General features: G+C 40.9%; 3 protein-coding genes across 4 annotated transcripts; 2 read left to right on the top strand and 1 right to left on the bottom strand.

Moving 5' to 3' along the window:
* Positions 1–581: 581 nt before the first annotated feature.
* On the top strand, positions 582–13108 carry gnl2 (guanine nucleotide binding protein-like 2 (nucleolar)). The gene is made up of 16 exons (XM_046398427.1): positions 582–827; positions 1235–1319; positions 1446–1540; positions 3584–3723; positions 6751–6935; positions 7056–7122; positions 7229–7387; positions 7480–7593; positions 8224–8352; positions 10075–10179; positions 10601–10759; positions 11117–11224; positions 11313–11785; positions 12174–12256; positions 12359–12441; positions 12641–13108. The coding sequence occupies exons 1-16, from the start codon at positions 764–766 to the stop codon at positions 12782–12784; spliced, it is 2193 nt and encodes a 730-aa protein (XP_046254383.1). The 5' UTR covers positions 582–763; the 3' UTR covers positions 12785–13108.
* dnali1 (dynein, axonemal, light intermediate chain 1) lies at positions 12807–15383 on the bottom strand. Its single transcript, XM_046398430.1, has 6 exons — positions 15053–15383; positions 14381–14517; positions 14131–14300; positions 13765–13943; positions 13344–13508; positions 12807–13245 (listed from the first exon to the last, which is right to left on the bottom strand). Exons 1-6 carry the CDS (start codon positions 15131–15133, stop codon positions 13210–13212), a joined length of 768 nt encoding a protein of 255 aa, XP_046254386.1. The 5' UTR covers positions 15134–15383; the 3' UTR covers positions 12807–13209.
* Positions 15384–15564: 181 nt separating this feature from the next.
* On the top strand, positions 15565–17980 carry snip1 (Smad nuclear interacting protein). 2 transcript variants are annotated; one of them, XM_046398428.1, is made up of 4 exons: positions 15565–15876; positions 16095–16236; positions 16708–17228; positions 17348–17980. In XM_046398428.1, the coding sequence occupies exons 1-4, from the start codon at positions 15719–15721 to the stop codon at positions 17601–17603; spliced, it is 1077 nt and encodes a 358-aa protein (XP_046254384.1). In that variant the 5' UTR covers positions 15565–15718; the 3' UTR covers positions 17604–17980. The 2 variants fall into 2 exon arrangements, with proteins under 2 accessions (XP_046254384.1, XP_046254385.1); XM_046398429.1 differs by having other exon boundaries at positions 15566–15876; positions 16119–16236.
* The last annotated feature ends 154 nt before the right edge of the window (positions 17981–18134 follow it).

Raw genomic sequence — 18134 nt, 5'->3', positions numbered from 1 at the left:
TGACCTCAGTCCCTGCTGCAGCCCTGAATTGTTTTTGTTGCCTTATTTAAACCTGAATACATTTATTTACCCACCAGCTCGCTTTTATCGTGCAAAACTTATGTTCCTTTCAAGTCGTATGCCTTTTTTGGAACCTTATTACTCGCTTCAAGCAGACAGGAGCCAGTCAGGTAGTGTAAGGCTCTCACAGACTGTGGATATTCAGCAGGATATGTTGGCACACCGCAGTAACCTAATAAAAACTGTGTTGCACCCTCTACTGGGATAAAAGGAGTATAGCAATTTATTGTTTTCATAGAGAATTCTACAGAACTATTGATTTTTCCCTCATTTCTCTGTATTTCAGTGTGACAGCTGCTTGTTGACTTGTTTTTGTTGACTTTTTTTTTTTTAATGGAACTACTTTCACAGAACTATTTGTAATCTATAAATTTACACCGCTGCTGTGGATACTTTCAAAATGTTATAATTTTCTTCCTAAATTTTAAATGCTTTCATTCCACGTGTATTACTGTTAGGATCATGAACAAAATCCCACATAGAGACTATTTACGAGTGCGCCCACAGCAGCTCCCAACTGTCGCTCTTTTGATGACGTTCTTCCTGTTTCACAGTAACGGCACGTGTACTGTCCAGTTCATAGCTGAAGAGGAAAGAAACAGCAAAGAAACTTCAGCTTCCAGAGACGTTTGTGTTGTCTCTGTTGTTTTTTGTTTTGTTTTGTTTTTTGTTCAGGAAAGGCTTTGCCATCTAAGCGATCAAAATGGTGAAGCCTCGGTTCAAGGGGAACAGCTCGATAAACCCCTCGTCGTCCAGCAGCAACCCTGGTAAGCTAACGTTAAAGCCTGTTAGCCTCACCGTTTGTTTACAGATGATGCTAATTGGTGCTAGCCTGGCGATGTTATGCCGTGTTGAAAACATGCGTCATTTTCCTGTGCTATATTAAACTAGTCATTTACATTAGGAATGTATTGTGTGAAAATGAAACGCAAAACTCTGGGTAATTTCATCAAAACTCAACTACAGCCAACCTCTGTAACGCTCAGCAATGGTTAGGCCATTTAAACCTAAACAAGTTTAGGACTTTTCATTAAGGGAAGAAGCGGCTGCTTGTATTAATTGGTCATAAGACGTCTATTGAAGCAGCTCTTGAAAAGCTAATATACACTATTGTGATGACAGGTGTGTGTTGTTAAGCAAATGTGTCGTTTAAGTAACCGTATGCATTTCACAGATCGAGTCAAAGGTGCAGGTGGGAACAACATGAGGGACCGAGCCACTATTAAGCGTCTGAATATGTACAGACAAAAGCAGAGATGGTAAGTGATAATAATATTTGCATTATTGTCGTGAGGCACTAATTGGCTGATATTTTTCATTATTGTTGACTGTGAAATATGACAGGAAGTGCTATGTTCACACTGACACTAATCCTCTGTTTCCAGTAATAACCGTGGAAAAGTCATCAAGCCTTTACAGTACCAGTCCACAGTGGCTCCAGGGACTGTAGCCAGAGTTGAACCAAACATCAAATGGTTTGGTATGTGCACTTCCTCTCGTTGTATGCTATACTATGGTTTTCAGAGTTGGTCCTGGGTATTCCTAGGGGACCTTAAGGGGATTCCAGGAGGTTTTCCAAAATGAAGAATGATTTTTTTTTTTTTTCTGTAATTCTATCCGGTAACAATGTCAGTGACAAAATGCATGATTATTTGGGTCATAGGCTTCACACACACACACACACACACTCTCTGTAATAAAATGTCTAAAGACAAAAATCTTATCAGCCAGGGAACGTAGGGACACTTCAGATCTTGAAAAAGTTTGGAAACCACTGCTGTGTATTATAGCATATCCATGGTTGGTGAAAAGACAGCATTGAACTTTTGGATTTTTCCTTCTTAAAGCACTTAAATGTGTTTGGGTTTTTAACATTCTGTGCCACCTTTAAACCTGACCATGCAATATTAAAAGATGTTTCAATAGCTTGTGTTATATGAATTGCTGCCACTCCTATGTGATTGAAGGAAGATGGTACAGTCCTGATTCCAAAATAGCTGGGACACTTTGTGCAGTACGAATCCTTTTTGACTCAGGCTGATATAGTACGCACACTGAAACTACTACACATGCAGAATGTAGCTTGGTGTTGTATTGCTGAAATAAGGATGTCATGGAAAGAGGCATTCTCTATATGATGTCATGTATTGCTCCACAACTTGTATGTACCAGTCAGCAATAATGGTGCCTTCATAGTTATCACAGACACACTCAGCATCAGTAGCCAGATTTCTCAGTGTTGGGTATACCTACAACCTATTCACCCATCTCTGATGCCAAGCCCTCCTCGAGGTGTTGCTGATCCATGTCCTGACACACCTCAGACACAACATCAATCTAGGCTAGAGAACTCCTGAAATGGAATGTTATACATTGAAATTAACTTCATGATACCTTGAATTCCCCAACTAGCATCTGTTGCTTGTAAGAGGACCATTCTTGTAGCACCTCATTGCTCTGTAAAAATCTGCTGGCCAGGAGCTGCAAATCGGCCACATTAACTGCCTCATCAACAGCAGGCCATCAGTATATGGAAGAGAGATGTCTTGTCTGTGGATGTTCTTATTCATCCAGGTCGTAGTTATCTCAGAGAGATTGAATCGAACGCAACTGGATTTGGTTATGTGTCTTTGATGTTTCGCCTCTCATCCAAGAATTTTCTGGCTGGGGATAATTTTTTTTTCGTTGTTCTTTTTTTATTTGTTTAACGATCGTATCAGCTCTTCCACTGTTGCCATTGCTTTAATCACAGCTGTGTCATTTGACCAAAAAGTAAAACGTCCGTAGTGCGAAATATTACAAGCTACATTCTGCATGTGTAGGAGTTTCAGTGTGCGTACTAGACCAGCCTGAGTCAAAAAGGATTTGGATTGCACAAAGTGTCCCAGCTGTTTTGGAATCAGGACTGTACCATCTTCCTTCAGTCAGTTAAGAATGTTGTAAGATAAAATCCTCTTTGTAAGTACAGTATGCTTTATTCACAATTCTGTGATAGGTCCAAATATTAATAGCCTATCAAGTTTCTGAAGAGATAAGATGGGAACCCCACTCATCTCTTCATTCATATTCTGTGCTCACAGGTGTGTTAATTGACTTTGATATTAATCGTCTGCGCACAAAATTGCAGGTTTCTAAATAGATGTGATGGAGCCTTCTCTTTTGTTCACATAAAAAAAAAAATCATTATCAGTCATATTCCAGCAACAGCTCTTAGATGCGTATAACACCGTCATCACTAACAAGAGTTCTACAGATTTGTCAGGTTTGATAGATGAGAAAATGCAGACCGACTGCAGAAGAGTCTGATGATGATACCCGCCGTAGGAGGCTGTCACTTTTTCAAAAAAAAAAAGTTTAAACAAATGAAAATAATTTGTAATTGGCCGCAATTAATAGAGCTTAATCCTGAGAGAAGAAAAGACCTTGTGACATCATGTAAAATTCATAAGTGGCCTTTCATGTTTGAGTACACCTGACAGATCTAAATGGGCCATACTTAGCATCTACTCATTCTACATTTCAGCAAATACCCGTGTGATCAAGCAGTCGTCCCTCCAGAAGTTCCAAGAAGAGATGGGAGCTGTACAGAAGGATCCATATCGTGTGGTTATGAGACAAAGCAAACTCCCCATGTCCCTCTTGCATGATAGAGTCAAAGCCCATGTGAGTATAAGGAGTATAAACCTATTTTTGCTCAATTATGCAAAAATAATGAGTTCTCTTTTTGCCCTGTGATGTCTGTATGATGGTCCTGGTGTCCTGGGCAAGTTCTCTAGACCGGATGTGCTATGTTTGCATTAATTAACACTTTTCATGAATTTCTGTATGGGTATACTGGGCATGTAAAGCTACTGAAGTTTTTCCCTGTTTGATCATGTAGTACAGATGGATATCTTGCCTTTTGTTTCCCTCACTAGCTTTTCTTTTTGAAATTTTATGAGGTGAGATGAAGCATGAGGCCTCCCATTCAGTTCTCAACCAGCCCCACTGTAACCCTGAGTGTGCTGGCACTGTATGGGAGAGTTGCACACTTTCTGTCTCCATTGTGGGAGTATCAGACAGTGTTGTTCAGCTCTCCTTGGTCCAAGTTGAGAGTGCACTTGCAATCATGTACATGTCAAACACTTGGGTGGTGAATGTGCTTGTGCCAGCATTTTGTGATTAAAGAGAGAGTAAAGTACAGAAAAAATAGTATCATAAGGTAAAGAATTCCAGGTATGGGTATTGGTTCAAAAGTGAACAGTATCCAACACTACGTGGCTGTTTCATTGGCTTAGTTCTTGCATAACACCACCATAAACCTTTCCTTCTGTTACCCCAGTTATCACCTCTGCAATCAGGCTGTCCCCTGTGGCCTCATTTTTTCATTCATTATGTAGATGAAGAGAGGTTGTCCAAACACTCTAATTGCAATAAACCCACACTGACAGTTCTTCCCACAGATATCACACGCCACACCAATGGATAGTATAAGGAAACTTGTATCCTAGGTATTCTTAACCCTTGTATTATGTTGAAAAAAAATGACATTGATTATGTTGCGGGTCATTTTGACCCGTACTGTGTAAATCAACTAAAAACAGTAAAACAAAAACAGGTTAAACCAATAACATCTTTATTTTAGATTATAGGAACATATAGAAAAGAGACATACAATATATTTTTAATCCCAACACTATATTTAAGAACTATTTAATTTTAAAACCAATAACATCTTTATTTTAATTTTCCTCTCTTCACGAACACTTTTGTTTGTCATTTGACTTTCCCCATTTTCAATGTTCAACATTTTCATTGTTCTCCACACGATGGACAGAATGTAATTGTGTGCTTTCTGCAGATGTAATTCTTGCATTTCACACAACAGGTACTTGTTTTACTGTCATCTCGGGGGGGACAGACCTGGCATCTCTTCCGTTTCTTCACACCTGTATCTAATGGATCCATTACAGATTGGTTGGGTGACGTGAGCTTGACCTTTTCAATGACAGCCGCAGCTGCTGGGGTTTTAGGTGGCCTGGCTCGACTCTGCATATTAGGAGTAACAAGTGCTTTGCCGAGTTGTTCCAGGAAAAGCCGACGTCGGAACAATTTTCCGGCATTCCATTGTTGGTTGATTTCAGTCCACAGGACATAGGCATTGTAAGCAGACACATCCACAATGTTATAGAAAATCACCAAGGGCCAACGGGCAGTCTTGCGCTGGCAGCTGTATGTTGCTGTGTTTTGCATCACAAGCTACCCATATTTTGATGCCATACTTGGCGGGCTTGTTGGGCATGTACTGTCGGAAAGGACAGCGCCCCCTGAATGGAACAACAGTAACATGGGGACCAGGATTGTACAACAAAGGCAGAATTTCAACCCATTTATCCCATACATCTCTGATCGCAGCTAACTTGTCTCTTTCACGTCGACCAGCTCTTGTGTCGCAGTTGTCAAATCGGATCACACGAGATATCATGTGAAATGTCTCCAGAGACATTGTTGCTCGAAAGATTGGCCTTCCATTCTCTTCGTTCCACAAACTTGCAGTTGCTTCTCCCCTTGACCTGTACACTCCAGCTAATACCAGAATTCCGATGTAAGCATGCAAGTCAGTCTGATCCAGTGGCTTCCATTTCTCTTGAAATACACGCCTCCCCTCCAAATTGGTCATGTCCAGTATAATCTTCTCTATTGGCGATATGAAGAGCTGAAATGCTGATTGAATATCATCAACTCGTGTGACAGCAAATCGTGTAGGACCGGGAGTCATTTTGATGACATTGGAAGATGACAGTCTACCTCGGCTTTGGTGTGGTGATGTTGACCATTTTATATTACCATCTTTTGATGTCCATGTCCCCTCTGTGGATGATGATTGCTGCATTCCTTGGTTTTCAGCTGATGGAGATCCAACGGCAGACTTGTCCTCTGAATCCTCATCGGAAGAAAATTGACAATCTGGATCATCAATAACATTGTCCTCAGTCTCTGAAAGATCCTCTGTCTCTGAAATCTCTTCCTCTGCATCACTATCCCAGTTCAACATCAGTGCCACAGTTTCTTCAACTGTAAAACTTCTGGAGCTCATTTTGGTGTGTTTGTCAAAGAGATGACATGAGAACAGTGACAAGCACAAGGGTGAGAAAGTTCCTCCTCCATTCACACCTGGGCCTCTGTTTCAAAATACAAATAATTTGGCAATCTAAACAAAGTATATCAAAGAGATCAAAGTGTTTAATTTGGATCTAAACAGCTATTTACCCACATTAAAGTGTCCGGGTCAAAATGACCCGCAACATCATCTTCGTATACAAACTCTGCACAGACATTTTACTACACATCAAAGAGTCCAGATTTTACACACCAGTTCATGACCCAAGATGAGGAAAAGTCACAAAATTGCAGGAAGAAAAAGAAAGGATAACCAGTACTTTGGTCAATATGAAAACTGAAATGGGTCAAATTGACCCGTAACATAATACAAGGGTTAATGGCAGAGATCTAAAGCTGTTCACGCATGTGATATGAAACAATTAATTTGATGTCGACATATTCTAGACCGCATATGCACTGTGCATTTTGTTTCACGCAGGAAAGCAAAAGTTCAATTAAAACTTGGGGAGAAAAAAAGAAACCACTTGTCAGTCAGTCACAGCTGCAAGTCTAATGTTTTTTTTTTCTCTTCTGTTTCTGCACCTGCAGAACTCCAAGGTGCACATTCTGGACACAGAGGGTTTTGAGACCACGTTTGGGCCCAAGGCTCAGAGGAAGAGACCCAGCCTCATGGTGGGTGATGTGAAAGACCTCATAGAACAAGCCGAGGCCTCGGCCCAGAGCTACAATGCAGACAAGGACAAAGACCTGGTAACCGAAGACACGGGTGTCCGGTAAGAGAAGATACTGTAATGATTCCACTCTACTGGCTACTCCACACAGGCAGGAGGTTGCTAAATCTTCACTTTTAAAGGTAGAAGTAAATTGTTTTAATTGTTATAATTCTATAACAGGGAGGAATCCCGTGAGGAAATCTTCAAAAAGGGTCAGTCCAAGAGGATCTGGGGGGAACTTTACAAGGTATTGTTTCTATCCTCTTCTCACTACTGTGCGCTGTGTTAATGTAAAGTTGATACACTATAGTGTCAATGGGTCATTCTGTATTTCTCACTCTTTATTGTGACAGGTGATTGACTCATCTGATGTCATCATCCAAGTGCTGGATGCTCGTGATCCAATGGGAACTCGCTCCAAGAGCATAGAGACATATTTGAAGAAGGAAAAACCCTGGAAACATCTCATCTTTGTTCTTAACAAGTGCGACCTCATCCCCACCTGGGTCACAGTAAGAAATTTACACAATGTTCATCTTTGATTCCCGGTTGTGTATGGCTTCTCAGTGATATTAAACTGTGTGACTGACTCTGTCTCCATTAGAAACGGTGGGTAGCTGTTTTGTCCCAAGAGTATCCCACTTTGGCTTTCCATGCCAGCCTCACCAACTCGTTTGGCAAGGGCTCCCTCATCCAGCTGCTCAGGCAGTTTGGCAAGGTAAGCACATGACTCAAATTCAAAATAAATATGTAAGTAAATAAGGTTAAAGGTTTTGTATCACCCATTCCAACCTAAACATGCAGTGTTACACGGTGGCAGTGCTGTGCAGTGTGTTTGTGAAAGCATGGGACTTAAAGGATCTGGAAAATGAAGAAATTAAAGCATGAGACTTTGAATGTTCTCGTTAGATTTAATAATGCGATACAAAGAGGCTTTTATGGGAAAGACATAGAAAAACCACCATGTTTTTCCTTGTAAATGTTTTTCACTGTTGGACCACTTTCACCCAAATGTCTGGAGATAACAAGGTGAAAAACCTGTTCCAAAACACCCTTCAGAGTTTACCTCTTGGGACAGAAATGGAAGGTAGACATATCCAATTCTTTTTTTTTCAAAAGGTTTTGCATCTTCGTGATTGTCTTGTTTACATAAAAAATCCCTTTAAAATGTCCTCGGGTATGTGTTTTTAACAAACTACATTGTAGTTCTGGAGTGATGACAAGTTCACTTTTTTTTATTGCTAATAGCATCAAAGCCTCATCTAAAATTACCTCCACAAACTGAGGACAGACTGAGGCTGTTTATAGGAAACAAAACACTCTCACTTTATTTTTTTGCCTCCCGCAGCTCCACACAGACAAGAAACAGATAAGTGTGGGTTTCATTGGCTATCCTAATGTGGGAAAAAGCTCAGTCATCAACACGCTGCGGTCTAAGAAGGTCTGCAACGTAGCGCCACTCGCCGGAGAAACAAAGGTGAGGCTCCAGCTGTCATCTTAACCATGCAAGCTAAATTCGAAGTTTAAATGATGAATCTTAATTCTGAGGGTTTACATACATGACCACCCAAGTAGTACATAAACATGACTTAAGTAAAAAAGAAAGGAAAGAAGGAAATTGTATTTTTGACTGTGTAGAATAAAAAAAGGAGAGACGAACTTTGATTAAGTGGTGAAGTGATGTGAATAGAAAACATGCATGTTCCACTTCTTAAGTTGGTAATTGTTGATAGCTGCAACAACAGCAGTAGTCGACTTCGTGTTCTTAACTACATAACTAAAAAAATCTAAGTGGTGACTGGGCCAAGAGAAAAAACAACAACCGTTTTTATCTTTAATTTCCTCTCTCTTGGGCTGTTTATCCTGTTTGGAAACGAACAGTGGTCTGAAAACCCAAATGTCCAAAGAAGGGTCAAGGGGAAAGAAAGAGGAAAATATGTTTCCTTTTTCCTTGTTTGCCCAAGCTTTGAACTTGGAATACAGCAGATTGGAGATTTTTTTTTGTGCACCTATCAAACAATTCAGATGGGCCTGTAGCCAGCACTTCTTTGATTCTCACCTTGTCTTTGATTCTCACACACACTCAACGCTGTTTGACGACTGCCACACAAGCAGTGACCCTCAGTCCTCTTTTTGTTTGAAGGGATGTGTTTTTATGTTTGTGTGAAATGTTAAATTACAATTCCTCTTTCCGATGAGCCAGTCGTTGCAAAGGAGAAGGTGTTTGTGACGTGAGGAGAAAAGAAAGGAAACTGTTATCACACTTGTCGACCAGATTCAAAACAGTCTTTGCGCTGGTCAGCCAAAATATTTTTATATGCCTCCATGCTGGCAATGGCCATGCCTGGAGGCATCAGGTTTTTGGGTTGTCTATCTGTCCCATTCTCTTAGGGATTTTTATTCAGATTTAGCACAAACTTCCACTGGGATTCAAAAATAGACTAATTATGTTTTGGTGGTTAAAGGTGAAGATTATGGTAACCTCACAAATATGTTTTTGCCCAGAACTCAAGAATTCATACACTAATTTTAACAAAATATCCCACAAATGTCTAATAGGATAAAAATGAGGAAGTGATGACATTTTACATCCAAAAGGTCAAAGGTCAACTTTAGTGTGGCCTTATAATTTTCAGCAAACTTTGTCCAGGAACAGAGGAGTGATTGTGACCGTATTTCGCAAGCATGTAAACACATACAAGGGGTTTGATTTGTTTCCTCTCACTGAAGATGCACACTAATACAGCAGTAGGTTCTGCTGATATTGAAGTGATTGTTGTTGCACCGTGTGATGAAGCTTTCTGTCAGTCTTCCGTTGTAAAAATAGTCTCTAAATTGAGACAGCGTGTTTCTCACTGGAAATTTTTCACTGGAGTCATACATGTCAGTGTACCAATAACCTCCTTTTCATCAAAAGTGCCCTTAATACCTTTTTTATTAAATTCCTTCAAAGCCTCAACTGCATGTGAGTCTGGACAGACATGGATGAAAATTGCGACTTGACTGGTTGGTGTAGACATACAAGTGTGAGACAGTAAATGTAGTTTTGCAGTACTTTGTTGCCCCAGCCCTCATAGTTGCTTCATTACTTCATGCCACTGAGTACCACAAAGGTGTATATATCACACATCTTTAACATCCCATATGAAACTGAAAAGATTTGACCATACAGATGACATTTCATCTCTGTACCATTTAGGTGTGGCAGTACATCACTTTAATGAGGCGCATCTTCCTCATTGACTGTCCTGGTGTTGTCTACCCTTCAGAAGACAGCGAAACAGATATTGTCTTGAAAGGAGTGGTAAGTCTCTCTCTCATTTCTTTCTTTCTTTCTTTTTTTTTTATACAAAGATTTTGGTGAATTTGAAGGTGAATTTAATTTGAATTGTGCTCCTTGTAGCACTGAAAAACGGTAGCATGTGAAACAGTAATGTTTCTTTTTAGAAGCAATGTCCTGGTTGCTCGAGATAATCTACCAACCGTTAATGTGGTATTTTTGACAGCTCGAGTGCCCAGAGAATGATGATAAAGGAATTGGAAATGGATTCCTATTGCTAATACTCAGGCATTTACAAATGCTTTGATCAGCTCTGATTGTAATCCTCCAGATCCTTTTTCCAGATCCTGGGTTTAACATGTAAGCCACGCAGTCCCCATAACTGAAAGGTTGCAGGTTCATATCTTTTAAATTGCATGCCTTTATTTCCCCCTCCCTTCCAAAGGTTCAAGTGGAGAAGATCAGAAACCCAGAGGAGCACATTGGGGCAGTACTGGAGCGTGCCAAGCCAGAGTACATTCAGAAGACTTACCGCATCCCTACTTGGAACTCTGCTGATGATTTTCTTGAGAAGCTCGCATTTCGCACTGGGAAACTTCTGAAGGTCTGAATGGTCGTCTTTCATTTTCTTGCTAAACAGGCTATACTTCAAACTTCTTTGCTTTGAGTTTTTATTCTGTTTATTTATTTTTTCATTCATTTCATAACAAGCAGGAAATTAGCTTATTGAATTAGGTTAACAAAACATCATTACCAGTATGAGTAGTAATTTCAGTCACCGCTTTTGTTTAGTATTCAACAAAAGCTCCCTTCCTATGCTACGCAGACCACAGTATATGATCTGTCTGATCACAAACATTGTGTGCAGCATGTTTGATGGCATTCAGCTGGACTGTGATGTGTATGTGGACCACTAGTTTTAAATCTTTAGATTGAGCAACATATGTCTGGTATTGTGCAGGGCGGTGAACCAGATCTCACCACGGTCTCCAAAATGGTGTTGAATGACTGGCAGAGAGGACGTATCCCCTTCTTTGTGAAACCCCCTGGACCTGAGGGGGATCAAGAGGTAAGGGTTTACTTAGTTTTCAACCTCCAGTTTGTCCATAAATGACAAAAAAATGTCAACCTGGGACTTGTTACTGTAATTTTTCTAGGACAAGGAGCCATTGGCAGTTGAAGGACCCTCAAAGGCAGTTGAGGATGGGCAGGAGGAACAGCTGGACAATCCGGATGCCATCTTAGATGAACAGCAGCAGCAGGAGAGACAGAAGGAGCAGGTTCAGAAGATTCTGTCTAATGTGCGACAGAACTTCGGCAAGATCTATGTGGCGCCGGAATTCAGCGAGGAAGACTTGGTTCCTGTGGAGATGCCTGACCTGGCCATGTCTGACTTCTCCGGTTCTGACGGTGAGGACAACAGTGAAGAAGAGGACGGTGGAGAGGAAGACAGGACAAATGATGAACCAGTCGATGGAGAGATGGAGGAATCGGAGCACACGACCGCTCAGACTGGCAAGGCAAGCAGCAACAAGAGTTCACGCGAGGTGATTCGTGAGCTGGATGAGAAGATCTCCAAGTACAAGCAGTTCCTGGAGCGGGCCAAATCCAAACGCTTCTCTGCAATCCGGTCCGTCTTCTCTCACCCAAACCTCACTCACATATTTTCTTTGTTTGTTGTATTGCCCTAATTTCCTTTATCCAGTGAATTCCCTTGAAGTTGTCAGGCAGAGAGATGCCATGCATTTTAGGTGGTCCGTGCTAACCAGCCTTTAAGCCCCTGAAGACTAGCAGTCATCAGTTTGATCTGATCAGTGGCCCGTTTCCACAACTTTTGTATTTCATTATGTTCCTAAATCTGCATCTCCTCTTTTTGAATTACACCCACACACTGAAGAACAAAGTAAAATAGTAGTTGTGTAGCTACTCTCAGCTTAATATAATTACTGTCCGTTTCAGCAGAACAGGAGTGAACTGTTTGCTCTGCTGGATAATGATTTTCTTTCTTCTTTGGACAGGATACCTAAGGCACTTTCTGAAAAAGTGTTCACAGACATCAAGACTAAACAAGCGGCAGCAGCTAAGCAAGCACAGAACAAAGGTAGTCAGTCAACATGTTTGTCATGACTTTGTATGGTGCTGAAAGTAGAATAGGTTTTACGAGAAAAACTTACACGGAGTTGGTATGTTTGTTTGAATTTAGTTGCAAACAAGAGGAGCACTAAGAGGAAAGCTGAGGAGGACGACGAGGAGTCCACACAGACGCGTCGACTGACATCTAAACAGGTATGCAGTGTTTGTTCTTGCTGACGTCAAACAGATCTCTCTGGGTAGATGTGTTACATTAATCTCTGGTCCTCTTACTGATGTAACAGGAATGCAGATTTTTTTTTTTAAAAAAAAACAAAAACTCTGGACCTTTTTAGTAGAAGATTTCACAAGTTTTTTTTTTTCCCCCCCTGTTCCTCTTTATCCATCTCCACAGAGAAGAGCGATGGACCGTGCTCAGAGGGTGAAGAAAGTTGGTGCGCGCTATTACGAAACACACAATGTGAAAAACAAGAACAAGAACAGAAAGGCCCCGTCATCAGCCACAGAAAGCCAAAAGGCCAAACAGTCAAAGCACTAGACTGGAGTTGTAAAACACAATATGTGTAATAAAGTTTTATTTAAATTTGTCAGAGAAGCAGCATTTTTATTGAAAATGTAGAGTTGATAAAAGGTGGAAGCTAAATAAGTGTTAAATAGTCTTTTATCGAGTGGACACTTTATGCCTTAACTTGTTTTCTTCTTGCCTTTTCAACTTTTACCCTTCAACCTTTAACTGTTTTGTGAATGACATTTCATTAATCATTTACACTTGTAGTGTTCTCTTGATGTTCAAGAGGAATTTACAGTAATTGTTGGAACTGTACATGTCATGCCATGAAAACAATAAAATATTTGCTCATCACCCTCTTACAGTTTAGATGAACTGATATAATTGAGAATCAAAAGATCAATTCAGTCGCATTCTGTATTGGGAAAAGGCAACTCAGTTCTTGTTTGTCCAAGTTACTTCTTTGGTGTAATGATCCCTTCCAGCTGGGTCTGAGTTGGAAGAAAAATATGCAAATGACAGGTAACACAGCAATTATTTATGCAAAATCTACAGATATTTTTCTTTGGTATGTAAGTAGAAACATCACCTTGAGCTGCTGGTTTGTTCTCTTCAGGAACTGAATCTCCTCAATGTGCTTCTTCTCCTCCACCTGTTGCTTTTCATGTTCCCTCTTTTCAATTGCATCACATTTAGCTTTCTGTTCATTCAGTTGCTTCTTCAGGTCTTGGTTCTCATTCTCAAGATCAGCAATCTAGGAATGTAATAAAACGCACTTGTGAGTTTGTCTCAGATGCAGAATCAGTTGTGTAAAGAGTGCTACCACCATTACTATTTGTACAATGACTCTCACAGAGAAATGGTGCTCTCTGCTGGATGCCTAACTGAAAAACAGTCAATAGCTGCATGCTGATAGATGAGTAGAAAATTAATTCTCTTCTCATTTTTTGGGTCACTGTGCCCATGTGGGGTATTGGTTGTTACAAAGTCATAATAAGTAACGTCCTTACGTTGTTCTCCATGTCAGCCTTGCCCTGCTCAGCCTGCAGTGCTTTCCTCATACCGAAAGCCACGCTGCTTTCGTACAGTGTCTGGTAGGCAGCAATGGTCATCATAATCTCATCTCTAACCCGCAACAGCAGCAGACCCCTCTCAGCACAGTTGATGGTCACTTGTCTGATCAGCTCATCTTAAAAGAAATAGAAATTATCATCAGAAGAAAAGCCTAATAAATATTTCTAAAAATCCAATCACATCAATGGCAGAACTGGCTGTAATACGTGTCCTTTAATTCTGCATGGTATCTTATGTTAATGTCTGCATTCACCCATCATTGTAACCAGAGTGGCGTCAGTGATGACCAGCCTTCTCCTTACCGAAGCACTGGGAATAGAGCTCTCTGCGAACTGGGCAGATTCCTGTTAATCTGGCCTGCCTTTGCTGTAGCTTTGTGTCCAGCAGTTCTTCCAGGTGAATAACATCTGCTCTTGTGCAAGGTGCACTGGACACTTGCTGCACCCACAGCTGGTTTCCCTCCATCCATTCCCTGCAATTGCAGAAATTGAGGTACACAAGATAGTGGTTTGAATTTCTGGAACAATATCTTGTGGAAAGGAAGAGCTATACCTGGGTGGGAGGATGGTGTTCAGGATCTCCTCATTTTCCTGTTTGCTGGCTTCTGCAGAGGCTGATTTTGGTTTAGGAGGCGGCGGAACAGGACTAGAGGTGGCAGGTTGCTGAGGGCTCACTTTTAAAGGACGTCCCTGTGGTGAAAATGATCTCAGGTTACAAATTGTGTATTGTATTTACTTATTATTACCTATCTTTGTTAACTGCTGTTTATTTGATTTTTTCACCTTATGTGACTGCCTTGTAATTTAATCATATACTGGCGGATCTGTCTCACACCCAATCTGAGACATGAATAAGAAAGGACAGTGATAGCAGCAGTAGTCCATTCTTGGCAGATATCTCATGTAGATGTTGCCCCCCACAAAGTAGCTGCTGCAATGTGGATTTCTTGCACCATCTGCCAGTAATCTGCTTGTGGTCCATCTGTTTTTTTGGCTGCCACGGAATTTTTCAGTTAAATACAATAACGTCACGGAACAATCAATCAATCATATCAATCAATCATGTATCAATCACATAAATGTGATTGATCTTGTTGCCGTAAAACACAGCCACTTTTCCAGAGATAACTAGCAGTTAGGACCATAATGTATGTGCCAAAGGTCTGAAGAACACGCACGTTTTTATGATGTTATACGGAGAGGTAGGGTTATTTAGTAAACTCACCTTTGGTGATTTTCGGTCGGTGCTTTTGGTGATAGAAACTGGATTGTCGTATTTTAGAAGAGATTCGGCTGGTGGAATCATTGTATTTTTTTCCTTTTTTTATTTTACTATGAAAATGGTTGTACACTAAAACAAGAAGCTTCTTGGTTTGGACTCCAGTCACAGAAATATCGGTGCAGTTGCAGCAAAAAGTTAGTGCTCACCGTTTGTGTTGTCATGACAACAGCGTTCTCGCGTTCCATTTTTGTTTACCCGGATGGAAACCTGGGAAAAAGCTGTTCATTATTTCAATCAGCACAGCAAAAAAGGACAGCTGAAGTTCGGCTGGGTTTTCGCTCGTTGTGAATTTTGATATTTCACTGTGTTTTGTGTGTTTTAAGAAAACCATTTGTAACAACAAAAAAAGTATATATATGTAGAGCCCTCCATTTAAAATATCGTAAATGACTATGACGGAACCGGAACCAAAGTAAAAAACAGGGCAGCGAGATGTCGATATAAATTCTCGGCGCACCAAAGGAAACGGAAGTGCGTAATTTGAGCATAACAGTCGAAGTTTGTGGTCGCTACATTTTTTTGAGTTTGTCTTTGTTTTTTATCAGCTTTTGTTTGGGCTGTGATGTATGTTTAGTCAAACAACTGTTGGATTCGTTTATATGTTTTAGAATGTCCAAAGAAAAGCGTCACAGGAGAAGGGAATCTCCGGAGCGGGAGTCCAAAGTTAAGATAAAGCAGGAGAAAGTTAGCCCTGTTAGGCCACACACATCACGCCGCTCGAGGTCGAGATCCAGCGGCAAGTCAAGTCCACACAGAAGAACGAGCAGGTACTCACTTTTTGTTGCCATATCACTTAGTTTTGGTGTGTCTTTAGTGTTTACCTCGAAAAACACAACATAGTTAGCCGTTAGCTAACAATGTTGTCTAGTCTGCTAGCCGTTAACAAACGCAGCGACGAGCCAAGTAATTTCGATTGTTGCGTAAATTAGCAAATCATTTATACGTTTGTGTAAGAGTAGTAGTATGAGATTTTTTGTGTTCTTAGTGTAACCGTTGAGTCTTCCGGCAGGACGAGAGACCACTCACCGGGTAGAAGAGAGACCTCCCCCGCCAGACGTGGCAGCAGATCGCCCAGGAACAGGAGAAGTCGCAGTCCCCATCGTAGTGCTGACACCAGAATAAAGCGGGTGATTAGGTTCTACATTACTGACTAAATGTTTTAACAGTTTCAGAAACGTAATTTATATTGCACTTTTCGTAGCAAAGTTCTAATGTGCTTTAGATGGTTGAACCATGATTAAAACATTTGTATTGCGGTAATGCAAATTAAATCCCTGATATATATGACTTCACACTGATACACACCCATGTGGTGTTACAGTGACTATTGGCTCGCACTTAAGCCCAAGTAAAGGATATGTTGTGCATTAAAAACCGTTCGTACCATAACACTCTAATTAGCAACTTTGTAAAAATAAATACGCGTAAATGTCAGTTTAATGATTTTGCACTCAAACATGAAACTTTTCAATATTGTCAGTCCAGATTAATGTAATTCAATTTAATCTTGGTAATGGTTATCCTGCACAAAACTGTAACTGCAAGCTGGTCCTGGACTAATGTCTTTCTTTACCTGTCGTTTTACCAACAACTCATAGGAGCGAGAGGAGCATCGAGCTAGTGGTGATGAGCGAAGGGGAAGAAATGGCCAGCCGGAGGAAAGGCGGAGCAGGTGGGAATCGGACAGACCACGGGAGAGAGACCGCGGCGCAGACAGACACCGAGAACGGGATGCACTTGCCTCCCAACAAGCTGAGAGACAGCAGCACGATGAGCGCCGCAGGGAAAACCGCGAGAGGCGTGAAGAAAACCAAGAACAGGATTTTGAAGGCACAAACACTCCTCCAGTTGAGAAAGAGAAACCCAACTTTGAACTGTCAGGGGCACTAACAGAAGACACAAACACATTCCGGGGGGTGGTGATTAAGTACAATGAGCCACCTGAGGCTCGCATTCCCAAGCGCAGATGGCGGCTGTACCCTTTCAAGAATGATGAACCCCTTCCAGTCATGTACATTCACAGACAGAGTGCCTATTTGCTGGGGAGACAGAGGAGAATTGCTGATATCCCCATTGATCACCCATCCTGCTCCAAGCAGCATGCAGTTTTCCAGTATAGGTAAGCCTAATAATGATTAGCTAAGGTGTTTTGCTTTGCTATCTTTTTAGAAAACTTCACTTTCATCTATGCATTCCACTTAGGTGATTATTGTTTACCTTTCTGTCTGTACCTCGTAGATTGGTGGAGTATACACGTGTAGACGGCACCACAGGCCGCAGAGTAAGGCCTTACATCATCGACCTGGGTTCCGGCAATGGCACCTACCTGAACAACCAGCGCATAGAAGCCCAGCGCTATTATGAGCTCAAAGAAAAAGACGTTATCAAGTTTGGTTTCAGCAGCCGTGAGTACGTCCTCCTGCACGAGTTCTCGGACACAACGGAGGTGGACGCCAAACGGGAAGAGGAAGAAGACGAGGGCCTTGATGAGTAAATTGTTCATTGTAAATAAACTGGGAAATAAACTGTATTGCCCAAGTTCATTCAGGTTAGATAGCATCATCAGTGTTTATCAAATAGTTGTTTCTGCAGGGAAGGGAACAATTAATTAAACTGGTAAATGTGGGACTTTCTTAGAATAATGAAACGTGGCTTGTTTGTATATTCTGTAACAACTGAACTATTGCTCAAACCTGCCACAACTGTCTCAAAGAAGACTTCCTATTCTCAGGTTGTTTGTGTAATGTCTGTATGGTGCATGACTGATCTCACATCTGACAGTACTCATAATAAGTGCTCGGTGACAGAAAGTTCACCTAAGTGCAGTAGTTCATTATACAGTACGTACTGTAAATAAAAAGTGAAAATTTGGATTGTCTCAAAAGAGTTTTTAATGTAGACGTCTCATGGAAGCCATGTTCATTTGTGTGTGATTGTTTTAGAAATTCTACCACAAATTAAGCAGTGGAAGCAATTATTTACGCTTATTTCTAAATCCTATTTTCTACACACGTTTTTGTGTATT

The sequence above is a fragment of the Scatophagus argus genome, chromosome 9 (genome assembly GCF_020382885.2).
Source record: "Scatophagus argus isolate fScaArg1 chromosome 9, fScaArg1.pri, whole genome shotgun sequence".
In the NCBI taxonomy this organism is placed as follows: Eukaryota; Metazoa; Chordata; class Actinopteri; family Scatophagidae; genus Scatophagus; species Scatophagus argus.
The sequence above is the reverse complement of the archived record's forward strand: the minus strand, read 5'-3'. Positions and strand labels throughout refer to the sequence as shown.